This window comes from Lissotriton helveticus, chromosome 10, assembly GCF_964261635.1.
Source record: "Lissotriton helveticus chromosome 10, aLisHel1.1, whole genome shotgun sequence".
NCBI lineage: Eukaryota > Metazoa > Chordata > Amphibia > Caudata > Salamandridae > Lissotriton > Lissotriton helveticus.
In genome coordinates, this window is record NC_136071.1 from 599,406,930 (window position 1) to 599,434,370 (window position 27,441).

At 47.5% G+C, this 27,441-nt stretch overlaps 1 protein-coding gene across 1 annotated transcript in view; it reads right to left on the reverse strand.

Moving 5' to 3' along the window:
- Positions 1-27,441, reverse strand: part of CREBBP (CREB binding lysine acetyltransferase) — a 1,783,742-nt gene that overhangs the window by 1,195,127 nt on the left and 561,174 nt on the right. The window contains exon 11 of the mRNA XM_078663125.1: positions 8,650-8,706. Coding sequence (XP_078519251.1) covers positions 8,650-8,706 — 57 coding nt within the window. The remainder of the gene's footprint in view (positions 1-8,649; positions 8,707-27,441) is intronic.

Consider the following 27,441-nt stretch of genomic DNA (forward strand, 5'->3'; position numbering starts at 1 on the left):
TAACTACAAGCTACTGAAGCCAATGCATATCTACAGGCTAGCGATGGCAGTGCATATTTACAGGCTAGCATTGACAGAGCAATCTACAGGCTAGCGTAATAGTGCATTTCTACATGCTACCGATGACAGTGCACACTAACACGAAGGACATCACAGGCAGCAGCTGTGCAAGCTTGTTACACTCACAAGGATACCACAGGCAGCTGAGGTGCAAGCTTCTCCCACTCACAAGAAGGACATCACAAGCAGCAGCGGTGCAAAATTCCCTCACACACTCACAGCAGGTACTGTGCCAAGGCAGTAGCAGCAACAGAGCAAGAGTCCCTTATAAAGAACAGGCACAGCACAGAGATGCACAATGCAATCTTCTCATACTCACAGGCAGCAGCTGTGCAAGCTTCTCACACTCACAAGAACGACATCACAGGCAGCAGCAGTGCAAGCTTGTTACACTCACAAGGAGACCACAGGCAGCAGCAGTGCAAGCTTCTTACACTCACAAGGAGACCACAGGCAGTAGAGGTGCAAGCTTCTCCCACTCACAACAACGACATCACAGGCAGCAGCAGTGCAAGCTTCTTACACTCACAAGAAGGACATCACAGGCAGCAGCAGTTCAAGCTTCTTACACTCACAAGGAGACCACAGGCAGCAGAGGTGCAAGCTTCTCACACTCACAAGAAGGACAACACAGGCAGTAACGGTGCAATATTCTCACACTCACAATGAAATCACTGGCAGTACACACCACATGAACACACTCCATAACACATAGCAACAATACATTGGCATTTACAATGCCATTAGCTCAAACTCAAATAAATCCGAGCCCGATTGCATTTCTAATGCTTGTTAAAAATTGGGATGATCTCGGCACCCTTCCAGGACTCAGGTATAGGTGAGCCCATAGCAATGCCATTTACCAACCGGTAGATATAGGAAGCCCAAAGATCCTTGTCATGCATAAAAAGGTCTGCTGGGACTGAGTCTAAGCCTGGAGCTCTAGCTTTTGGGATATTGTTCAAGATCTTAATAACATCTGTTCTGGTAAATGAAAGATGATTTGTACCCTGGGTTAAATTAGAAAAATCCTCACAACCATCACCATCTTTGTCAGTAGACGCAAACTGGGATGCGTAGTGAGAAACCCAGGCATTAGGTGAAACATGATTAATAGGTTCACCCCTTTTAACCCCCCCTTCCCCATTTGACTATGTCCCAGAAGGAGCGCATTGATCTTTCGCTACTGGCGCTCAACAATTCCTTCCAGTAATCTTTGTCCCAGTCACGTTTTGCTTTATATTGAGTTTGTTTATACATGACTCGGGCAGTCTTAATCCTAACTATGTCTTTGGTTTTAACTGCATTTGATAGTGCCTTATACGCTACTCTACATGTCTTGCCATACCATTAGTCCTCTTTCCTCAGTGGCCTACTCTGTTTTTTAGCCACCCTTTTAAAAAAAAAAAAACATCTTAACTGATTAAAAAAATGTTCATGGATTAGGCCAGTATTAGATACAATGTCATCCACAGTGGAGTTATTCTGAAGTTCCTCTATAGCCTCAAGAGTCAAATCCCTCATAGCAGCAATACTTTCTTCATTCATTGCACAATTAGCCCATCTTACTCGTCTATAATCATTTGAGAGGGCTATTTCCACACAATCAGGTTGGCCCTCGCTATTGGTTAGGTCAAATAGCCTAAATGATAGGAGTAATGGGTCGTGATCGCGCTCTACTCTTTCCACTATTTGCATATCCTCAATGCTGGCCCAATTCTCTTTATTAGTAAGGATATAGTCTATGCGGCTATGGTATACAACGTTATTAAAGGTAGATGCGCCTAGTTTATCAGAACCCGTTCTTCCATTCGTGGCACGCAAGCCATGCTCAATACATAAAACTTTAAGTTGCAGCGCGGCCTCTGTCCATCTTTTGATAGGTGGTATTATCAACTGAGGGATATTCCAAATGTAATCCTCTTCCAGCGTGAGGTCTAGGTCATAACTGTCTAGAGGTTCAAAACAACAATTAAAATCTCCAGCTAGAATAATATCACCCTCTGAGAAGTAGCGCTCAAGAAGAGCATTTAATTGGTCGACTGCTTCAGTAGGTTTGCCACCTGGTAGCCCCCTGGAGTAAATATTAAAAACATAAAGATCTTTATAATCAGGACATTTAAATTTGATTATCAGAATGTCTGGGCTATTAGTAGCCAATTGGGAAATAGAATACCTATTATCCTGCTTTACCCATGTAAGTAGGCCTCCTTTTGGTCTCCCCCGCAAACTAGGACTAGCCGGAATATAAAAATTTAAATATCCTTGCTTATATTCCAGGGTCACCTGCCATGTTTCCTGTAAAAGAATTATATCCTTGGTATCTAGAAAAGCTAACCAGTCCAGGGATGTTAATTTACTTCTCAGCCCTGCCACATTCCATGAGACCAGGGTGGATGCATATGAATGTTTAGAGCTGGTGGATTGAGCAGAAGATCCAAAGCCATCATTGCCCTCCTTTAAATTGATACCCCCACAGTTACTGAATTTTTACTAGATCATAAATAGGGACAGTACTACTTTTTCCTAGACCATCAGACCCAAGGAGAGTGGGATCCTCTGGCGAAATATTTGCCGTGGGGCAAAGTTCTATCACATTAGTAGGAGGCCTTAATTCCTCATAATCCCCCTCCTTAGCTTGAGGGAGTCAATCATTACAGTCTAGTGAATTAAAAATCTCAAATCTATTGCTTAATGGAAGAGTACTACTTAAGGGGGCAACTAGTGGGAAACCCTGGCCCTTGGTGTATATTCCTAATTCGGAATGTGGACGGTAGAAGTAGCCCAATGGAAGGACATTTACAGAGTCCTGATGAATCCTAAACGATCCAGTCTGTCTGAGAATGAGTCTGACCAATTCAGGTGAACTAAAATTTACAATAACGCAGTTCCCCCGCATTCCCTTCTTTGAATGACCCAACCAGGATACTCTACGAACCATCTTAAAATTAGCATGTAAGTGTTCTCCCAAGACTGTTTTAATACTCAGAAAGTGTAAGGCCTAATTTTTCAATGTTGACCAGTGCTCTACCTCACCTTCTGGAAGCAATGGAACATTAGCCAGGATAACAGTGTAAGGGCAAGCCTCCGGGGGTAGATGAAGAGTAACTTCCCTAGAGGAATTATTCGCATTTGGAAATAGTCTCCCACTCGGGCCCTTGGGGGGAGACTTAACTGGGGGATTATTGGTTGTTGTTACTACGGGAAGATCCAGGACTGTGGGTACTTTGGTGCCAATAGTCTTTAAACTTGCTGGGTCATTGGGCTTTGAACCTACGGGAGCAAGGGATACTTTAGCAGTTAATGCTGGTATTTTCTGAACCCCTTTGGCGGGCAGACGATCGTTTCTGAGGTGATTTTCCATTAGATCAAGCCTACATTCTATCATCTCCAGTTTCTTCATAACCGGACTAAGAAGGGATCCAAGTAGCTCCTCCAAGTGCCCAATCAGGTCGGACATAGTTACTTCAATGGGGCCATTTGAAGGAATAGACTGTGTATCAGGCCTGAAGTGAAGGACTGGGCGAAACATTTGAGGGATAGAATTTTCTAAATTTTCACCTAACCCAGTTGCGGAATTTTTATTTTTTGCTAATTTTGCTTGTTGACGGCTACCCTTCGGGGGGCCCTGAGCTTTTCTTTTCATAGGTTGGTCTTTCTTTCTAGCCCCAGGAAGTAGTCGTGACTGCCTAGTACGTATAGATGGAGGGGAGGGTGTGGGGCTAGGTAGAGATGGACCATCCAAGTTAGAAATTTGTAAAACTGCCTCACTATCGTCCAGAGTGGGCGAAACCAGGACCTGTGGGTAGCCAGGGTCAGGACATATAATATCGGTAGCATCTGGGGCCATGGCCAAGTCAGAGTTGGAAACCTGACTTTGTAATGGCTCCAGTGAGAATCTCCTCTCTACTAGTGCTATCTCCTTGTCAATTTCCAGTTAAGCCCGTTTCAGGAAAGCATCCATTGTCCCAACGCCACCACCACCACCCCTTCGAACAATTTTAGTCATTGTTCACAGATTAGGAACCGCCTTCAAAAGCCAGAATAATGTACCACCCAACCCCACTTCGATGCAAACAAATCGATTCTTATACGAACATCAATACCATTGGGTCAAAGTTATCACGATGTTAAGGGGGCGTCCCGTCCCGTCCTCCTCCGTCCTCGGACGGCCACAGACGGCCCGCCCTTTGCCCTGGCTTAGCCCGGCTGGTTCCGCACGAGTCCCGCGAAGCGGGAAGCCTGACGCGTTTTTATGCGCCTCCTGTCGCGTTATGGGCGTGGGTGCAGAGGAGAGTCCTGGGCAATGTAGTCTCTGTTGGCTGGTTCCCCCTCTCGGCGGCTGCGCCTGTTCTCAATTGGCGGCGGCAGCGGGAGGAAACCACAGCAGGGAGCCCAGGGAAGCAAGGTGAAGCAAAGTGCCAAGCAAAGCCGTCACGGGAAAAACAAGGTGAGCAGAAATCGGAGCAACCCCTTTGTGTAGGTGGCATACTATCCCCTGGTACAGGCTTGGTGGAATCCTTTCCTTGTTTAATTTCATGGGTGATTCCACTACCTCCACCATCAGTTGACATAGTTTGTGGGTTTTCCGCTATAATAGGTATACTTGCTACAGTCGGTATGCTCGAATTTTTGGGCGCAAAAAGGCCCGACACCAACTCAGTTAAAAAAGTTACATCCTTTTGAACCAACTTTATCTCAGACATAAGACGACATTCAATACAGTCCAATTTTGGGTGCACTTTTTAAAATAATGTCTCAAGGTTATACATCCCTTGTTGACTATCAGTTGTGTGAGTCTCTCTTTTGACATTCCTACAAGTTTGTGCCCTTTCTTTAACTTGTGCTTTGTCCTCGGCTTTGCCACGGTAATTTCATCGGTACTATTCTTCATTCTTGGCAATTGCTTAACTTTTTTTGCTGGCGGGGAGACTAGCATTGAACTATCAGATGGTTCTGAGATCTCCAGTGGCACTGTTAAGACACATGGATTATCCCTTCTGCTTGGCAGCACCCTTTTACTTGCATTATTACCAGATTATACTATCTCTAACTCAGATGCCTTCCCAGTTACTTTGAGTATGAATGACTCTTGTCTATCCTCAAGTTCCGGTACCATTAAGGCAGCAACTAGCGCAGTTTTCGTTGCTCCAACTGGTCTTTCACAAGGGAAATTTCACGGTCGATCATTCCCACTGCTGACTTTAGGTATTTGGTTATGAGTGTGTTAACTGACTGTGGCTTCCCCTGGGATTGTGATTGTTTCCCCTTGCCCATCTTCCTCGCTTGGAAAGAACAGAAATATGGTAATACGATCAATAATACTCCTTACCCGTATTTCACAGAAGGTCCTATGACACAGCCTAGGGGGGTGGCCCAGACCAGTCTCCTCCTGTCGCCGATGGGCACAGACGGGCACGCCCGGGCACGGCCCGGGCACATCCCGCGCTGCGGGAGCCCTGGCCGGCTCTTAGGCGCCTACTGGCGCGTGCAGTGACGTCAGCGGCAGGCGTGCCGTTCGGTATACTGGGTAGTTAGTCCCTCTCCAGTCGTCGCCCTCGATGTACTCCACGGGAAGCTGGGCAGACCAGCGACTGCAGCGGCAGCACAACCTCCCAATATGAACCGGCAAACAGTTGGGTGCAAATTGTTAGGTGCAAAGGCGTCTCCAGGCTCAAAGTCAGGTACAGGTTCAGAGAGAGCCCTCACACTACGGGAGCCCTGGCCGGCCCGTATGTGCCTCCTGGTATGTGCAGGGACGTCAGCGGCAGGCGCACCGCTCGGTATACTGGGAAGTTGAGTCCCTCTACAATCGTTGCCCTGGATGTGTTCCACGGGCGGCTGGACGGACCAGCGTTTGCAGGAGCAGCACAACCTCCCGATATGAACCGGCAAACTGTTGGGTGCGAGGGCGTCTCAAAGTCAGATACAGGTTCAGAAAGAGGTATAACTATACCAATAAGGAATATGCTACTTACCAGTATGCATCTGTTCTTGGCATGTAGAGCTGCAGAGTTGTACATTTAGCAATAGATCGCCACCTGGTGTTGGGCTCGGATGATTGCAGGTTGTTGTTGTCTTCTTGGAAGAAGTCTTTGTAGTCACGAGATAGGTGACTCCTCCCTTGGACAATACTGCGCATGGTCATCGACTCCATCCTCAGATTGTTTTTGGCCATGATGGGAAATGATGGAGTTAGTAGAAGTAAAGAGAAAGGATGTCCATGTGTGTGCATCTAAGTAAGATGAGTACTGGAACGGATACAAGTCCCGGGGAGGCCGGAGGGCATGTACAACTCTGCAGCTCTATATGCCAAGAACAGATGCATACTGGTAAGTAGCATATTCCGTTCGAGGCATATGAGCTGCAGATTGTACATTTAGCAACGATTGTGCAGCAGTGTCTCCCCTAGCGGTGGTCGCTTGTATCTGATGCAGCATACTGAAATAGTGTTTTAAGGACAGCTTGGCCTACTGCAGCTTGCTGCTTGGCTTGCACGTCAACACAATAGTGTTTAGTGAAGGTGTGTATGGTAGACCATGTTGCTGCCTTACATATGTCCTCTAATGGTATGTTTCCTAAGAAAGCCATAGAGGCTCCTAGTTTGCGAGTGGAGTGCGCTCTAGGAGGAACTGTTAGTGTACGTTTAGCTTTTGTATAGCATATTTGAATACACTTTACAATCCATCTGGCAATTCCTCCTTTAGATATGGGATTGCCTTTGTGTGGGGAAGAGAAAGATACAAATAGTTGTTTTGTCTTTCTGAAGGATTTAGTCCTGTCTGTGTAATATAAAAGAGCTCTTCTAACATCTAGGGTGTGTAAAGCCCTTTCCGCAACAGAGTCCGATTTTTGGAAAAACACTGGTAACTCTACTGATTGGTTAAGGTGAAAAGGAGTAATCACTTTTGGCAAGAATTTTGGATTAGGTCTAAGAACCACTTTGTTAGGGTGTATCTGAAAAAATGGTTCTTCTATTGAGAATGCTTGTATTTCACTAACTCTTCTGAGAGAGGTGATGGCAACAAGGAAGGCAGTCTTCCATGTTAGGAATTGCAATTCACACTTGTGTAAAGGCTCAAAAGGGGGTCCCATAAGTCTTGTAAGGACAATGTTCAGGTTCCATACTGGTGCAGGTGGTAACCTAGGTGAGATTATTCGTTTTAATCCTTCCATAAATGCTTTTATCGCAGGTACTCTAAAAAGAGATAGGTGCTGTCTATTTTGTAAATAGGCTTCAATTGCTGCTAGATGCAGTCGTATGGAAGAATTAGCCAATTTGGACCTTTGTAGGTGTAGAAGGTAACAAATAATATTTTGGATGGAAACATCCAATGGATCAATGTGATTGTTGTTACAGTATATTGCAAATCTTTTCCACTTAGCAGCATAACATGCTCTAGTGGTGGGTCTTCTAGCTTCTTTAATTATATTCATACATTCTGGTGGTAAATTTAAGTAGCCAAACTCTAAGACCTCAGGAGCCAGATCGCCAAATTCAGTTGTCTTGGTTCTGGGTGCCTTATTTCTCTATGGTTCTGTGTTAACAGGGGTGGCGTGAGCCGTAATTTCTGATATGGAACCAGTGAGAGGTCTAGTAGTGTGGTGAACCACGGCTGGCGTGCCCATGTGGGGGCCACTAGTATTAGTTTGAGAGACTGTTGTCTGAGCTTGCGTACTACTAGTGGAATGAGTGGGAGAGGCGGAAAAGCGTACGCAAATCTGCCTGACCAATTCATCCATATTGCATTCCCCTCCGACCGCGGGTGTGGAAACCTGGCGGCGAAGGTTGGGCATTTTGCGTTTTGGTGGGTGGCAAACAGATCTATCTGTGGGTGCCCCCACCTTTGGAAGAATGGTTGTAGAACCTGTGGGTGCAACTCCCATTCGTGAATCTGTTGTGATTGACGACTCAACAGATCTGCTATCTGATTGAGAATTCCTGGAAGGTTTTCTACAGTTGTTATAGCTTATACAGGTCTAAAAAGTTAGATTAAAGTGTATAATAAATTATTATTTTCCCTATGAGCCAGTAAATATCATGCACCATTGTGCTTAGTGGAGTTGTATTTAATATTTTAAATTAGGTTTTCCTGTCAGTCAAAAGGGTGATTTTCACAGGTCTTTGCAGCAGAGTTTAAACTGCTGTTAGTGAGTCCCAATAAGATTTTTTTTTTTTAAATGGGGTCAACGCCCAATGAGAGGTCACTTTGCAACAGTATTCGTAGCATTTAAAAAATGGTTTAAAAAGATTAATCTTTGAGAGGTCTGATGCTGTAGAGAGTATATGTAGTGTGCAAACTGCGAAGTACTCGTAGGAGGAAATATGATGCCCAAGAGGTCTTGACATATGTAGCAATGGTTAGCATTTCCTCAAATGTACGAATGAATAAGACTTAATATGATATAATGACATAAAAGTAACCGCTAAATGCGCACACAGGATAACAACCATTTGTGAAGACCAGATGGGTTGAGTTAATCTAGAGTTTAACCCCCACCACATAGTAAGTAACAGAAGAAAAAAAGCACAAATACTGAAAAATATATTTAAAAAGAAAAATTGCTGATTCACAAACACATACGTACCTGGAGAGGATTGTATTCGATTAATGCTAGGCACATTTGGCAAGGGCAAGGGTCCATCTGAAAGAAAACACAAACATTGTGAATTAAAATTGTACAAAAAAAATGCACAAACTGTTGGAATGATTTCTACAAGAAAGTTCAACTTGACAAACAAGTTACTTACCATTAAAATTCTTTCTGGTGGATCACAAATTCCTCACCATCTAAATTTTTCCCAGGAGGCAGACTAGTCCCAAAAACATTTCTGCAGTACAACTGCAAACCGACTGATGGCATCTTGCAGCACCACGCCGTTCTACTCCTGAAGTGACATACACGGCTGCGCAGAAGCAACCAGTGAAGCTTTCTAGGCTGTTCGCCGCCCCAGATGCAGATCCCAAAAGCAGATTGGCTTGACCAGTGCACAGATTTCTAGACTTGCAACTCCATTTCAGCAAAAAGAATCCAGTTCATAGAACAGGGAGAATGGGAGGGACAGAGAGGAATCTTCGGTTAGAGCCTCTACCAGAAAGAGTATTACCAAAAGTAACTTGCTCTTCAGATGTATACTTCTAACTGCAGATTCTGCAGTACCTCCCAGGTGGCAGTTCTGTGAACAGGCACATCAAAAAGTCAAGACCACATGGGCAAAATACCTTACTCTAAGAAACTGGTCGTCCACAGCCCAGACAGTATTGATTTGTGTATGTATGAGGCTCCATGTAGCAGATTGGCAATGTCTCAGCCCTTTTGGCCATTCCCCATGTACCCACAAGGCCAACAGTTCTTCCCAACTGGCAACCCTTATTTTTTAGGCAGAGGAAGAGGGTGCAAAAGAGGCACACAGAAACAAGTACAATGGCAAGATCAACCACCCAACCCAATGGCAACAAGGAGCAAAACCCAGGGTAATAGACCCTAGTAGTGAACCTCTCACACAGATCCCTCACAGAAACTGAAATAGCAGTACTAGAGAGAGGTCTAGGATATGTACCCACCCCTAGAAAGGACAAATTTCGGGATCAATGTGAAATACAAAATTTCTTTAGAAAAATTTGCCTGAAAGCCTTCTTTCAGTACAGACCTGAACCTATCCAACAAGACACAGAACTGAAGAACCCCTCTACTTTCACTCCCAACAGCAGTATGATCCCTGTGGAAGTGCTTACATTTAAACAGGCAGTACTGAAAGACCTTAGAAAAGAGACAGGGCAGACTCCCTTCCATAACCTCTTTCGAGTTGAACTGGCTAGCAGAGTCGCTAGCAGAAGATACTAGCATCACGATAAAACAGGCTGACAAAGGCAGGGCAACAGTGATCCAATCAACCATTGATTAGGACCTTGAGTGCAAATGCCAACTCAACACGAGGTATTACACACCTATCCCTGTCAATCCCACCCCCACACTAGCAACAAAAATTTCCAGCATAGTGTTTGAAGCTGAAACTAACGGCTGGATCAACAAAAAAAGAGGCAGATTTTCTCATAACAAAAAATCCTAGAACACCTTATTTCTATACGCTGCCCAAAATTCATAAGGGGACCACACCAGTCCCGGGGAGACCCATAGTTTCCATTTTAGAGCCCCTTTCAAAGTTTTGCAATCACTTCCTCCAGCCACTGGTAAAATTGACTCCCTCCTATGTGCGAGATACTACAGATATTCTACGCATAATATGAGAGGCACGAAACATGGATGAAATAAACCTGCTAGTAAAACTAGATGTAGAACAACTGTACACCAACATTCCTCAACAAGCCACATTGACGGTCATTGAAACAGCTCTAGAGAAGGTGTCATGGACATCGGCCAAACCTGTGGCATTCATAAAGGAATGTGCAGCCTTGGCATTAACAGAGAACTTTTTCGAGTATAAAACCCCAACCCTTCCACCAGTCTCAGGGGACTTCTATCAGGAGTACATTTGCCCCTAGTGTGGCATGTCTCTATATGACAGCATTTAGCGCTGCAGAGTTGTACACTTTGCATAGATCGCCATCTGGTGTTGGGCTCGGATGTTTGCATGTTGTTTTTGTCTTCGAAGACATCCCTGTAGTCACAAGGTTGGTGACTCCTCCTTCGGTCGACAATGCGCATGGGCATCCGCTCCATCATCAGATTGTTTTTGCCACATATGGTTAGATAGAGTAGTGAGAAATACAAAGATGTCCATGCGTAATGTATCTAAGTAAGATAATACTGGAACAGATAGAGGTATCCGGGGAGGCAGGTGGGCGTGTAAAACTCTGCAGTTCTACATGCCAAGAACAGATGCATAATGGTAAGTAGTATTTTCCGTTCAAGGCATGACCTGCAGATTGTACACTTTGCATAGACTATACAGCAGTTACCTCTTAGCGGTGGCTAACTGTATCTGTTGGAGTAGTTTGTAAGAAAATACTAATTACCAGTATGCATCTGTTCTTGGCATGTAGAGCGGCAGATTTCTACACTTTGCATTAGATTATCACCCTGTGTAGGGCTCGGATGATTGCATGTTGTCGTCTTGGAAGAAGTCTTTGTAGTCACGAGATAGGTGACTCCTCCCTTGGACAATAGTGCGCATTGGGCATCGGCTCCATACTTCGATTGTTTTTCACCATGATTGGAAATGATGGAGTTAGTAGGAATAAAGAAGGGATGTCCAAGCATGTATATCTAATTAAGATAAAAACTGGAACAGATACAGGTCCCGGGGAGGCGGGAGGGCGTGTAGAAATCTGCAGCTCTACATGCCAAGAACAGATGCATACTGGTAAGTAGCATTTTCCGTTTGAGGCATATGAGCTGCAGATTCTACACTTGGCATCGATTGTACAACAGTATCTCACCTAGCGGTGGTCACCTGTATCCGTTGCAGTATTTTGAAAGAGTTTTGAGGACAGCTTGGCATACTGCAGCTTGCTGCTTAGCTTGCACGTCAACACAATAGTGTTTAGTGAAGGTGTGTGTTATAGACCATGTTGCTGCCGTGCAGATGTCTTCTAGGTGGATGTTCCCTAAGAAAGCCATGGAGGCTCCTAGTTTGTGTGTGGAGTGCGCTCTAGGAGGAACTGTTAATGTGCGTTTTGCCTTGTGATGGCATATTTGTATACATTTAACAATCCACCTTGCCATTCCTGATTACGAAATGGGGTTGCCTTTATGTGTTGGAGAGAAAGCTACAAATAGTTGCTTTGTTTTGCGAAAGGATTTGGTCCTATTGATGAAATATAGAAGAGCTCTTTTGACATCTAGTGTGTGTAGAGCTCTCTCTGCTACAGAGTCTGGGTTTTGAAAAACACTGGTAACTCTACAGATTGGTTTAGATGAAAAGGAGTAATTACTTTAGGGAGGAATTAAGGATTAGTCCTTAGAACCACTTTGTTACGGTGTAATTGTAAAATTGGTTCTTGTATAGTGAAAGCTTTAATCTCACTAACTCTCCTAAGAGAGGTAATAGCAATGATGAAAGCTGTTTTCTTTGTGAGAAATTGCAGTTCACATTTATGTAAAGGTTCAAAAGGGGGCCCTTGAGCCTGGTAAGAACAAAGTTTACGTTCCACTCTGGAGAGGGTGGTAACTTAGGAGGAATAATTCTTTTTAATCCTTCCATAAAAGCTTGTATTGCTGGTACTCTAAACAACAACATATGTTGTCTGTTTTGTAGATATGCCGCAATGGCTGCAAGATGTAAAAGTATAGATGAATATGCCAGATTACATCTCTGTAAATGGAGAAGGTAACAGATAAAATTTTGGATGGAAGCATCTAAAGGATCAATTTGATTATTAGTGCAGTAAATGGCAAAACTTTTCCATTTAGCAGCATAGCAAGCTCTAGTATTAGGTCTTCTGGCTTCTTTAATGTTATTCATACAGTCTGGTGGCAGGTTAAGGTAACCAAACTCTAAGACTTCAGGAGCCAGATCGCCAGATTCAGTTGACCTGGATCTGGATGCCTGATGTCTCCATGGTTCTGAGTTAGCATGGATGGAGTCAGAGACAGTTTTTGGTGTGGAACTAGAGAGAGTTCCAGCAGTGTGGTGAACCACGGTTGGCGTGCCAATGTGGGAGATACCTGGATTCGTTTGAGAGACTGTTGTCTGAGCTTGCATACCACTAGTGGTATTAGTGGAAATGCGAACGCAAATCTGCCTGACCAGTTCATCCATATTGCATTGCCCTTGGACAGAGGGTGTGGAAACCTGGCGGCGAAGGTTGGGCATTTTGCGTTTTCATGTGAGGCAAACAGGTCTATGTATGGATGACCCCACTTGTGAAAGAATGGTTGAAGAACTTGCAGATGTAGTTCCCATTCGTGAATCTGTTGTGTCTGTCGACTTAACAGATCGGCTATCTGATTGTGAACTACTGGAAGGTATTCTGCAAGCAGATATATGTTTTGTGGAATGGCCCATCTCCAAATGTTTTGTACGAGCTGGGACAGCTGCAGGGAATGTGTGCCTCCTTGTTTTTGTATGAGGTACATGGCTGTCATGTTGTCTGTCCGGATTAAGACAGCTTTGTTCCGTATGTGCACTTGGAAGGACTTTAGTGCTCTGAAAATTGCCAGCAACTCTGGGTGATTGATGTGAAGCACCTTTTGTTGAGCGGTCCATCTTCCCTGAGTTGTGTGGTGGAGCAGATGTGCTCCCCATCCTGTCAGGGATGCATCTGTTGTCAGTACTATCTGTGGAACAGGCTCGGGGAACGGCCGCCGTATGGACAAGTTTTTGGTGTTCCACCACTGCAGAGAGCGATGTGTGCGGCTGTCCACCAACACCATGTCTGTCAGTTGTCCTTGTGCCCATTTCCTTTGATGTGCTAGACATTCCTGCAATGGGCACATTTGCAGTATTGCACATGGTACAATAAAAATGTAAGATGCCATCATGCCTATTAATTGCATGAACACTGGTTGGGAGAGAGTGTTGGGTTTGAAACCTTATAACTAAGGCTTGAATGCTCTGTATCCTGGCTGGACTGGGATAAGCTAGAGCTGTATTGGTGTTTATGGTAGCCCCTAGGTATTAATGTACATGAGAGGGCTGTAGGTGTGACTTGGTGTGGTTTATTTTCAACCCCAAGTTGTGCAGTGTCTGAATTGTTTGAGATGTGTGTTGAACACACTGGTTGAATAACTTGGCTTTTATGATCCAATCGTCTAAGTGAATATGTGGTCTTCGGAGATGTGCTGCTGCTACTGCTAGGCACTTTGTGAACACTCGTGGTGCGGTTATGACCCAGAATGGAAGGACTTTGAATTGATAGCGCTGTCCTTCTAGCACAAACCTGAGATACTTCCTGTGAGATGGATGTATGGGAATGTGAAAGTAGGCGTCTTTGAGGTCTAGTGTAGTGAGGAAATCGCCTTGTTGCAACAATGGGAGCACTTGTTGTAAAGTGATCATGTGAAAATGATCTGAATGTATATACAGATTGAGAGGCCTTAAGTTTAGAATTGGCCTTAGTGTCCCATCCTTTTTGGGTATCAGGAAGTAGAGTGATGTTGCAATGGAACTAACACTATTGCATCTTTTTGCAGCAATGAGAGAACCTCTTGTTGGAGCAGTGTTAGATGTTCTGTGGACATTGGACGCTGTCTGGGTGGTATATTTGGAGGGGTAGCTGTAAGCTCTAGGCAGTAACCATACTGGATAATGTATCTTACCCACTTGTCAGTTGTGATGGAATTCCAGACAGGTAAGAACTGTGTTAATTTCCCACCTACAGAGGTGGTATGCTGTTGGGGGAGCTGAAGGAAGTCACTGTTTAGTGGTGGAAGAGGATCGATTGTTGTTATTACCTCGACCTCTTCCCTTATTGTTATTACCTCTGTACCCTCCTCTAAAATATCCTCTATTGGAGTATGTAGCGTATTGTTTTTAAAGAAAGATGAATTGTCTGCTCCAGTTTGTTTGGAGCCTCCTCTGTAAAAGGAGTGACGAAAGGAGCCTCTTGGTTGAGTGGACTGCAGAGCTCCCATAGATTTTGCAGTATCAGTGTCTTTTTTCATTTTCTCAAGTGCTACGTCTACCTCTGGACCAAACAAATGTTGTTGGTTGAATTGGTTGATTTAAGATGGTTGTTTGCACCTCTTGCTTAAACCCTGAAATGCGTAGCCACGCATGTATTCTAAGGAGGACACTAGTGTTTATTGCTCTAGATGCAGTGTCTGCTACATCAAGAGCACACTTGATTGAGGCATTTGAAATAAGCTTACCCTCTTGTATAAGGTCATTTGACTGTGCCTTATATTGGTCAGGTAGATGTTGTAAAAGGGTTTCTAACTGGTCATAATGAGCCCTGTCATATCTTGTGAGGAGGGCTTGTGTGTTACATATACGCCATGGATTGCTAGCTTTTGCAGCTATCCTTTTGCCTGAAGCATCTATTATTTTTGATTTCTTATAAGGAGGTGGTGCCTCACCTGATGTCTGAATTTGCTCTTTTTTTAGCGTTTGCAATGACTAGGGAATCTAAGGGTAGATGTCCTTTAATGTAAGCAGGATCCCCAGGAGCTGACCTGTACTTTTTTTTCTATCCTTGGGTTTACGATCCTAGCTCGTACAACATCTTCAAACACTTCTGGGTCATGCTTAATGACCCCTTTTCTCATGAGTAATATTTGAACAGATTTTTGTGAGTGTTCAAAAGTGTCTAACCAAAAATCTTCCTCCACCTCATCTGTGCATTGTCACATTATGATAGATGGCAGCCCTATTAAGTAGATGTCCAAACCCAATATCATCTTCAGGAGGAGATGGTTTGGATGGATATGTATGTGGGTCAGGGATATCTGGTACATCTTGTGGGGTTGGATATTCCCAGTCTGGTACATTACTAAGGTATGGAAAAGGCTCATCTGGGTCTCCCCATCTCCTATGTTATACTCATCTTCATTCTGAGGAGGTGTCTGTAGAGGTGAAGATTGAGTTGGAGAATTTTGTGGTGAATGAGCAGGTGAACTTTGAGGTGAAATGTTAAAAGGAATAGAAGGTGAAACAGGAGGTACAGGAGAAGAAGGGTGCATAGGTGATGTGGCACAGTCCTTCTTGAAAGGCACTGTATTTGAAGGTCCTGTATCTATCTTCCTCTTTCTATGTGGCATAGTGGAAACATGCCCTGTTTTTGGATGTTTGTATATCCTTTTTTTGCAAAGGATCAGGTCGAAAAAGCTCTTCTTCTTGAGAAATCGCTTTCGGCACCGATTTCTTCGGGTCCGGGCCTGGTTTCTGCTTGTCTTTAGCCTTAGGAGTTGTTGTATAGTCCTTTGGCGTAGTTTTCGGCACCAACGGTATTGTTTTCGGAGTAGAGGCCTGGTTCGAGGGCTTGGAGGCATCGGAAGCAGGCTTTGTAGGTTTCGGCACCAAAGATTTTGGGCTAGAAGCTGTTTTGGTGGGCTTAGAAGCGTCGGAAACAGGCTTCATTGGTTTCGGTGCTGTCTTGTCTTTAGGAGTCGACGGTTTCTGAGTGTTTTTCGGAACCAGGACTTCTTTCGGTTTCGGTACTGAGGTAGCTGGTAGTATCGGCCCGTGCGGTTTGCTCGGTATGGAGCTACCGGAAGGCTTTAGTATTTTCTTCAGAGCCGGGCTCGATAGCACGGCTTTCGAAGCAATGTCTCGGTCTAAGACTGGGCCCTGAAGGGGGAGTTTTGACCTTAGACTTTGGTTTAGGTGTTGGGGCTGGGGTAGAGGCAGTCGTACTCATGCGTTGACCTGATGGTATGGAGTCATCAGAGTCGTCTGTCTCATACGAATCTTCCTCGGGGACACATGGACCTTCGTCGAAGATCTCCACCAGTTCCGGAGCTGATCTCTGCATGTCGCGTCGATGGGCCCTCCGATCTCGAAAGGTCTTCTTGGATCAAAAGGACGCACAAGCTGTGAAGCTCGACTCGTCGTGTTCAGGTGATAAACACAGGTTACACACCTCAGTCGGCCCTTGCAAAGGTTGTGTGGATTCCACCAATGCAGAGAGTTGTATGACCGACGGGTGACCAACACTAGGTCTTTCAACTGTCCCTGAGCCTGATTCCACTGATGCGCTAAGCATTCCTGGAGCGGACGCATATGTAACCTTGTGTGCGGGACTATGAAAATGCAGGAGGCCATCATGCCTATCAACTGCATGAACACTCTCGCAGGAAGCGAGTGTTGCGGTTGGAACTGTTGGGTTAGCGACTGGATGTTGTTGATCCGCGCTGAAGTTGGCTGAGCCGTGGCTGCCAGAGTATTGATCGTTGCACCTAGATATTGCCGCACATGGGCTGGCTGAAGGTGCGACTTTGGATAGTTCAGGGAGAACCCCAGACTGTAAAGAAGGTGATTGGTGTGGGACATGTCGGCGGCGCACTGCTGGGCCGACTTTGCCTGAACCAGCCAGTCGTCCAGATAAGGGTAGACATGGATGTGTTGTCTCCTGAGGTGCGCCGCTACTGTCGCTAGACATTTGGTGAACACTCTGGGGGCTGTGGTCACTCCGAAAGGAAGGACCTTGAATTGATAATGCCGATTTTGAATGGTGAATCTGAGGTATTTCTTGTGTGATGGATGGAGTGGAATGTGGAAGTAAGCATCCTTGAGGTCTAAGGTTGCGAGGAAGTCTCCCTGATTGAGGAGCGGAAGAACCTGTTGCAGCGTTAGCATGTGGAAGTGTTCTGAGAGTATGTACTGGTTTAGGGGCCTGAGGTCTAGAATAGGCCTGAGGGACCCGCCCTTTTTCGGGATTAAGAAGTACAGGGAGTACACCCCTGTGCCTTCCTCCTCCACTGGCACGAGCTCTATAGCGCCCTTTTGCAGCATGACGAGAACCTCCTGCTGCAATAAGTGCAAATGCTCTGTGGACATAGGACGGTGTTTTGGTGGTATGTTGGGTGGAGTGGATGTGAGCTCCAAACAATAGCCGTACTGGACAAGTTTCCTGACCCACCTGTCTGTGGTGATGGTTTTCCAGACTGGCAGGAACCGCTGGAGCCTCCCCCCGACCGGCGTGGAATGGTCGGGGGGCAGTGACAGGGCGTCACTGTTTGTTGGAGGCAGAGGAACGGGAGTTGTTGTTGCCCTTGCCTCTGCCCTTGGCGTTGTTGCCCCGATAACCTCCTCTATTCTGTTTGGGGTAAGAGGATTGCGCCCCACCTTTATTGAATTGTGTTTGCTGGGACATCTGGCCTCTGGAAACACCCCTATTGCCTGAGCGACGAAAAGTGCTCCCCCGAAACTGTTGGGATTGGAGAGCTCCCATGGACTTGGCAGTCTTGGTGTCCTTTTTTATTTTTTCCAAGGTGGTATCCACCTCAGGACCAAATAATCTGTCAGGGTTAACTGGCTGGTTGAGGATGGTAGTTTGGATCTCAGGCTTAAATCCAGAGATTCTGAGCCATGCCTGTCTTAACATCACACTGGTGTTAATTGCCCTGGCTGCAGTATCGGCAACGTCCAGTGCACACTTTATGGAAGCGTTGGAGATGAGCTTCCCTTCCTGGATAAGCATCTCTGCAGCCTCCTTATATTGGTCTGGGAGATGTTGCAACAGGGTCTCTAGTGTATCGTAGTGTGCCCTGTCATAGCGCGCCAAGAGTGCCTGCGTGTTAGAGATACGCCATATATTGGCCGCCTGAGCTGCTACCCTCTTTCCCGATGCTTCTAGCACTTTGGACTCTTTGTCCGGGGGAGGAGCTTCACCAGTGGTTTGCGAATTCGCCCTCTTGCGGGCATTAGAAACGACCAGAGAGTCCAATGGCAACTGGCCCTTGATGTAAGTGGGATCGCCAGGTGTCGGTCGGTATTTCTTTTCAATTCTAGGGTTGACCACCCTTGCCCGTGTGGGCTCTTTGAAAATGTCCGCAGCATGTTTGAGGACCCCTTTCAGCATTGGGAGGGTTTTCACAGTCTTTTCAGCTGCTGAAAAAGTATCAAAGAGGAAGTCCACCTCCACAGGGTCAGCATGGAGTTCAACGTCGTGGTTCTTAGCCGCCCTTTCAATCAAGGCATTGAATGCCGCAGAATCCTCAGTGGGAGACGTTTTGATATTGTATATCTGAGGGTCGAGAGTGGGTTGCTGATCCCCCTGGTCACCTGTGTCCACCCATGCGTCCTGTTGTGCATCAGGATCAGCGTGGGTTGGGAAGCTGTATTCCTCCTCTTGATCCCCAGCATCCACGGCATCGGAATAAGTTGGCGAGGGCGTGGCAATTCTTTGAGTCCGAGGAGTCAATGGTTCGACCAAGACTGGTGCATCAGAAGCAGGCCTTTTGCGCTTCAAAGGAATAGTATACGACTCCAAAGGCGTCGTCGCCGTAATTTTTCGCTTGTAAAGCGTAAGCTTCCCAGTGTCGGCATCGATGAAACGTTCCGACTGTTCCTCCAGAAATGGTGGTCGATGCGTCAAGCCCCCAGCCGGGAGAGTAGGCGTGGACCCCACAGCACTGTGCGTTTTCGCTTCGGGCGCCGCCCGTGGTGCGAAGGCCTTCGGTGCCACCTTCGGCGGCAACGTGAAGAGGAGTGGCGTCGATGACTTGGAGGTGGGGACCGACTGTTTCGGCGCGGAAGGCGTTTTGGGGTCTTCCGCCGAGGCCTTGTCCCTGATACGCTTGAGGGAGTCCGAGACCTGCTTCGTGAATGAAGCGGACGGTTTCGCCGATACGACAGACGACCTCGGTCCAGCAACGTGGGAAGACTCGATCGTCGATGACTTTGGCTGGTCGGTCCGAGGCGTGCCCGTGTTGGTGTCCTGGGCAACCGCTTTAGGGGCACCAACCTTTGGCTCGATGCCCTTGCTGGCTTTGGCTCGACACCCTTTTGCGGCCTTTGGCGCCGCGCCCTTGCTCGGCTTCGGCTCGATGCCCGATCCGGACTTCGGCTCGACGCCCTTGCTTGACGGAGTCTGGACGGCCTTCTTGGGCTTCAGCTCGACGCCTTTAGTCTGCTTCGGCTGGACGGATTTCACCGACTTTGCCGGATCGACAGGCTGCTTGGGCTGTCCCGACACCTCGGAGGACGAGGGCGTCGACGGTGGATCAGAAGGTTTCGGTTTCGATTGCGCCTGAACCACTTTAGGTTGTTCGGACACCGAAGGTTTCACTTTCGGTTTCGATTTCTTCAATGGCGGCTCCGTCGAAGTGTCCGTAGCCGGGCCGGGAGGCGGGGCCGTGGATTTTGGTAGAAAGGTCTTGGGTAAGGCCGATAGGCGATTCCTCGACCTGAGCCTTTGTAAGTGTTCGAACGGGGCATAGCTCGTCCTCTGAGCTATCTTCCATGGCCCCATAGGCCTCATCGTCGTCTCCTACCTTGTCGACGACTTCTTCTACGGGTAGGTCTTCGACATCCACTTGAGGGTCGTAGTCGACTTCTTCCGCTGGAGGCGAAATCTGCAGCTGAACGTCGTGTTCGTCTGCTTCGTCGCTGTCGAAGATGTCCACCGGTGCTGGGGCCGACTGCCGGGCCTCCATGCGCGCCACGCGCCGAAGCCGAATCGTTTTTTTCGAACGAAACCTGGAACAAGCCATACAGTTGGCTTCATCTTGGTCTGGCGACAGGCACTTGTTGCACACCGAGTGGACGTCGATGTGTGGGTACTTCGATCCGCACACGGGACACTTCTTGAACGGGCTCCGTTCCATGTCGCGTCGTCGAGGGTCTTGCTGCGTCGACTGGGCCTCGAGCTCCAAAGAGTTACGCGACTCCCTGGATGTTGAACTCGGAAGGCGAGTCCAAACAGAACCGGGCACCGAACGCAAACAATACCGATGATAAAGAGAGAAAAAGGCCTTTGGCCTCGAGAATTATGTCGATTCCGAACTGAGAGAACGAAAGTACATCCGAACCCAATGGCGGAAAAAAACAATCTGGGGATGGAGTCGATGCCCATGCGCACTGTAGTCCAGGGGACGAGCCACCTATCTCGTGATACTTCGAAGACTCTTCCAGGACAACAATGTGCAATCATCCGGACCCAACACTAGGCGGCGATCTATGCTATAGATATGAATTCAGCAGCCCACATACCTCGAACACACAGGTTACACATCACATGATGGTCGCTGGGTGTAATTTTGCTCCACACACGGGGAATTTTTTGAATGGGGTCCTTTCCATGAGTTGCAGGCCTCACCACGTGGGTAGGCACAACGGCCCGCGTCGACGACCGGAATCAAACTGAGGAAGTCGAGTCTATGGATATTGATGTTGACGTTGCTTTTAGAAAGTTTTGCACGTCGAAGTCCTTGGAAAGTAGATTCCGAACCGGAGCGGAAAAGTTGCATCCGAACCCAGTGGCGTAAAAAAACAATCCAAGGATGGAGCCGATGCCATGCGCACTTTTGTCCAAGGGAAGAGTCACCTATCTCGTGACTACAAAGACTTCTTCCAAGACGACAACAACATGCAATCATCCGAGCCCAATACCAGGTGGCGATCTAATGCAAAGTGTAGAATCTGCAGCTCACATGCCTCAAACATAGGGTTTTTAATACAGCCTGGCCCACACTAGCTTGTTGCTTTGCTTGCACATCTACACAATAGCGTTTTGTGAAGGTGTGTGGTGTAGCCCAAGTTGCTGCTTTGCATATGTCATCTAGGGGAATGCTCCCTAAATATGCCAAAGAAGCCCCTAGTTTGAGTGTAGAATGAACTCTAGGGGGAATGATTAATGTGCATTTGGCTTTAATGTAGCATATTTGTATGCATTTTACAATCCACCTTGCAATTACTGTTTTGGATATAGGATTACCTTTAGGAGGTGGGGAGAAAGCCACAAAAAGTTGTTTGGTCTTTTTAAAGGATTTTGTTCTATGTAGTAAAGTATTGCTCTTTTAACGTTTTAGGTGTGTAGAGCTCGTTCTGCCACTGAGTCTGGTTGAGGAAAAAACACTGAGTTCAACAGACTGATTGAGATGGCCGGTACTACTTTGGGTAAAAATTGTGGGTTAGTCCTAAGAACCACTTAATTATAATGGATTTGTAGAAATGGTTCTTGTATGGTTAATGCCTGGAATTCACTGACTCTTCTGAGAGATGTGATAGCAATTAGAAAGGCTACTTTCCAAGTGAGGAACTGTAGTTCGCATTTGTGGAGAGGTTCAAAAGGTGGACCCATTAGTCTGGTAAGGGCTACATTAAGGTTCCATACCGGAGAGGGTGGCGCTCTTGGTGGAATTATTCTTTTAAGTCCTTCCATAAAAGCTTTGATAGCAGGAACTTGAAACAGAGATAAGTGTTGTTTGTTTTATAGGTAGGCGGCTATGCCGGCTAGATGTAACCTAATGGATGTCTACACTAGGTTGCATTGTTGTAGATGCAAGAGGTAACAGATGATGTTCTGAATGGAAGCATCTAGTGGGTTGATCTTGTTATGTGTGCAATAAATGACGAATCTCTTCCATTTTGCCTCATAGCACGCCCTTGTTGTAGGGCGTCTAGCTTCTTCAATAACATTCATACATTCTGGTGGTAGATTGAGATAGCCGAACTCTAAGAGTTTAGGTGCCAGATCGCAAGGTTGAGTTGATTGGGATCTGGGTGTCTTATCTCGCCCTGGTTCTGAGTAAGCAGTTTGGGCGAGTGGTCTAGTTTTTGATGTTGCGCCACCGATAGTTCCAATAGAGTTGTGAACCATGGTTGTCTTGCCCGTGTTGGAGCACTTAGGATCATTGTGAGGGAATGTTGTTTGAGTTTTCGAACCACTAACGGAATGAGTGGGAGAGGCGAAAAAGCGTAGGCAAATTTGTCTGACCAATTCATCCATATCACATTGCCTTTGGACTATGGGTGTGGGTACCTGGATGTGAAGTTTGGGCATTTCGCGTTTTGATGTGTGGCAAACAGATCTATTTCTGGGTGTCCCTACATGCGAAAGAATGGAAGAAGAACTTGACGGCTGAGCAGATCTGCAATCTGATTGTGTATGCTTGGGAGATGTTCTCCAAGCAGGTATATCTTTTGCGGAATGGGCGATCTCCATATGCTCTGAGCTAGGCATGAGAGCTGCAGGGAGTGTGTCCACCCTTGCTTCTGTATGTAATACATTGCTGTCATGTTGTCTGTACGAATTAGAATTGTTTTGCGTAGAAGGTGTAGTTGAAAGGACTTCAACGACATGAAGATTGCAAACCATTCCAGGTAGTTGATGTGAAATTGTTTTTGTTGGGGGGTCCAGACACCCTCAATGGTATGTGTTTGAATATGGGCTCCCCAGCCAGTGAGCAATGAGTCTGTTAGCACTATCTGCGGAAGTGGCTCGAGGAACAACCGCCCTTTGGAAAGGTTCTGCGTGTTCCACCATTGTAGAGAGCGATGTGTGCGGTCGTCCGCCAACACCAGATCTGTTAGCTGACATTGATCCTGGTTCCACTGACGTGTCAGACACTCTTGCAATGGACGCACTTGTAGTGCGAGAAGAATGCAAGAGGCCATCATACCAAATAATTGCATGAACACTCCTGCTGGTAGTGAGTGTTGTGGCTGAAATTTTTGTAGTAGCGCTTGTATAGTACTTATCTTGACTGGGATGGGATATGCTAGGGCTGTGGAAGTGTTTATTGTAGCTCCTAGGTATTGTTGCATTGTGGATGGTTGGAGGTGGGATTTGTCCAGATTTATGGTTAATTCCATACTTTAAACTAGTTGTATTGTACTAATTGTGTGTTGAACACAGCTGTTGTGGGATTTTGCTTTTATGAGCCAGTCGTCCAGATAAGGGAAGACTAGAATGTGCTGTCTTCTTAAATGGGCTGCAACCACTGTGAGGCACTTGGTGAAAACTCTGGGTGCCGTGGTGACCCCTAATGGTAGAACCTTAAATTGGTAGTGTTGACCATCTACCACAAACCTGAGATATTTCCTGTGAGTGGGATGAATGGGAATGTGGAAGTAGGCATTCTCTAGATCTAGGGTAGAGAGAAAGTCGCCCTGTTGAAGCAGTGAAAGCACTTGTTGTAATGTGACCATGTGGAAGTGTTGCGATTGGATGGAGATGGAGAAGTTCGCTCCCCAGGCTGCTGCACGGCTCTGCCTGCATTGTTTTTACCTAATCTTGTATTTTTCCCCTGTGCCTGTGCTTGCTTTCTTGCCCAGACTTGTTTTTATTCCTCTGTGCCTCTACTTGTTTTCTTGCCTAAACTTGTTTTTCCTTCCTGTGCCCAGTTCTTCCGCGGCTCCCGCCCGTTTTTCCCGGCCCTGCCCCCCTGCAATCCCATTTGACGCCCTGCTCCCACCTCCCAGCTGCTCCTCCCTCCCACATCCCCTCATATGGAGGCCGTGAGCGAAGGCGCGCCTAAAGCAAGCCCATCTGCACCCGTCCGCGCCTGAACCGAGCCCAGCGCCAGGACCCCTGGACCCCTGGACCCCAGGACCCCAGGACGCCCGACACCGCAACAATGCCAGAATCCTCCACGCACTCAACACCTAACTATCACACACCTGCTTCCTGGCCGCCCCAAAGTGCACCCACCGAGCTTTCACCGGCCCGAACTGCAGCTTCACAAGCACCCGCCCCACAATGCTGCCGACCAGGAAAGAACCCAACCACCTCAGATGCATCCTTCTCAACACCCGCTCCGCCCGCAAACACGCGATTGAACTCTGGGACCTACTCAACTCAACCTCCCTAGACGTCACCTTCCTGACGGAGACCTGGCTGAACCCCGCCTCGGCACCCGACATAGCCATAGCCGTCCCGGAAGGCTACAAGATCACCCACAGGGACCCCGCCAACAGACCAGGAGGAGGAATCGCCATCGCCCACAGGAACACACTCAGAGTCTCGACCAACACAGACGACATCCACAGCACCACCGAACACCTGCACTTCCAGATGAACACCTGCACTTACAGATCTACACCGACCCAAACACCGCCCTCAGAGGAACCCTCATCTACAGACCCCTGGACCCAGACCACAGTTCAGCGACTCTACTGCCGACTTCCTCAGCACACACGGTCTTGCCTCCACGGACTACATCCTCCTCGGGGACCTGAACTTCCACCTCGAGAACAACAACGACACCAACTCCACCACCCTGATCGACAACCTAGCCAACCTCAGACTCAGACAACTCGTCACAACACCCACCCACTCCGCCGGTCACACGCTTGACCCCCATCTTCCCCGAAAGCCCCCACGTCTCCTTCAACCACACCACCGAACTCCACTGGTCCGACTATCGCTGCATCCATTTCACCTTCAAGAAAATCACCACGCACCACTGCACCCAACAGATGCCTCGCCGCTGCTGGAGCAAAGTCACCGAAGAGCAGCTAACCACCACCCTCGCCCAGAGCCCAACCGCCGGCCCCAAAGACCCCGACACCGCCGCCCGCTACCTCAGACAGTGGATCAACGACTGCGCCAACACCCTCGCCCGATCAGGAAACCCTCCAACAGTCACACCAACAAGAAAGCCAGCTGGTTCAATAAAGACCTCCGGGCATCCAAGCAAACCTGCCAAAAGCTGGATTAGATCTGGCTCCGTGAATAAACACCGGAAAGCCACACAGCCCACAAGAACGCCACCCGCAAACACCATCACCTCATCAGATCCGGCAAAAGGGCCTCCTTCAAAGACCGCCTAGACCACAACGCGTACAACAGCAAAGAGCTCTTCAACATCGTGAAGGAACTCTCCAACCCCAGCTCCAACGACGTCCCACCCTCGCAAGACCTGTGCGACTCGCTAACCACCTTCTTCCACCCACAAGATCGCAGACATCCACGACCGCTTCAACGCCACGACCGCCACGACAACCACTGAGACCTCCGCCCCAACGACCACCATCCACACCAATCGCCTGCTCTCCTGCACCAACATCAACGACACCATCAAGATCATGAACACCATCCATTCCGGATCTCTGTCAGACCCATGCCCACACCACATCTATAACAAAGCCAGCACAGCCATCGCACCCAATCTCCGGAAAGTCATCAACACCTCCTTCGAGACAGCAACCTTCCCGGAGAGCTGGAAGCATGCAGAGATCAACGTCTTACTCAAGAAACCCAAGGCGGACCCCAAGGACCTCAAGAACTTCTGGCCCATCTCCTTGATCCCATTCAAGGTCATCGAGAAGACCGTCAACGAACTGACCTGCTACCTCGAGGAGATCATCATCCTGGACCCTTTCCAGTCCGGGTTCCGCAGCAACCACAGCACCGAGACTGCCCTCATCGCCGCCAATGATGACATCAAGTCCCTGCTGGACAACGGAGAAACGGCAGCCCTCATCCTCCTGGACCTGTCAGCCGCCTTCGACACAGCCTGCCATCACACACTACGAACACGCCTCCACAACGCCGGTAATCAAGAGAAGGCCCTGGACTGGACCACCTCCTTCCTCTCCGGCAGAACACAGAGAGTCCCCTTCCGCTCCGAAGCCACCGAGATCATCTGCGGCGTACCCCAGAGCTCATCCATCAGCCCAACTCTGTTTAACATCTACATGGCACCGCTTGCCCACGTCGCATGAAGGCCGTCGCTGAATGGATGAGGAACAGCCGACTGAAGCTGAACTCAGACAAGATGGAGGTCCTCATCCTCAGATCCACCCCTTCGGTCTGGGACGACTCCTGGTGGCCGACCGCACTGGGAACCGCCCCAACACCCACCGACCACACACGCAACCTAGGGGTCATCCTCGCCTCCACTCTCTCCATGACTAAACAGGTCAAAGCCATCTCTTCCTCCTGCTTCAACACCCTCCACATGCTCCGCAGGATCTACAAGTGGATCCCCAATGAAACAAGAAGAACGGTCACCCCTCGTCAGCAGCATGCTGGACTACGGAAACACCCTCTACACAAGAGCCTCGGCCAAACTCCTGAGACTGCTCCAAAGCATCCAGAATGCCTCTGCACGCCTGATCCTCGACATCCCTCACCGCAGTCACATCACACCCCACCTGAGACCTGCACTGGCTCCCGGTCAACAAGAGGATAACCTTCAAGCTCCTCAACCACGCACACAAGGCACTTCACGACACCGGACCAACGTACCTCGACAGATGACTCCGCTTCTACACCCCCACCTGCCAGCTCTGCCCCGCCGCCCTCGCCACAGTCCCCCGCTTCCGAAGAGCGACCTCAGGTGGCAGATCATTCTTCCATCTCGCCGCCAAGACCTGGAATACCCTCCCCATCCACCTACGGCAGACCCAAGACCTGCTGACCTTCAGAAAACTAAAGACCTGGCTTCTCGAGCAGTAGCAGCATTCCCCACCCCAGTGCCTTTGAGACCTCACAGGTGAGTAGTACGCTTTACAAATGATATGACTGATTGATTGATTGAGTGAGTGGTCTGAGGTCTAGTATGGGCCTGAGAGAGCCGTCATTTTTTGGAATTAGAAAATAGAGTGAATAGCTGATGAGGCAAGGGAACTGGAAATGTTGGGAGGGCTAAAAGGGAGTTCCAGGCACTAACCATACTGAATAATTTATCTTGCCCACCTTTCGTGATGGAATTCCAGACAGGCAGGAACTGTAAGAGGCGTCCCCTGACAGGGGTGGGATGATCGGGGGAAGCACAGGGAAATCACTGTTTGGTGTTAGGGGAGCTGCGGGTGTTATTACCCCTGCCTCTGCCCTTGTTGTTGTTACCACTGTAACCATGACAAACTAATATAATACCTCTACTCCAACCTATTTACCTTTAAATTGACCTAAACAGGTTCTAACAAGCCAGCACCCCACATTGATTCTAAAGGACACATTTTTACTTTATTTTATTAGGCATACATTTTCTTTCAGCATAAAAACTTTCTTATTTTTATATCTTTTTAAATACATGTCAATAAAACTTTATGCAAACATACATTGTATACAAAGACTGTGAATTTTT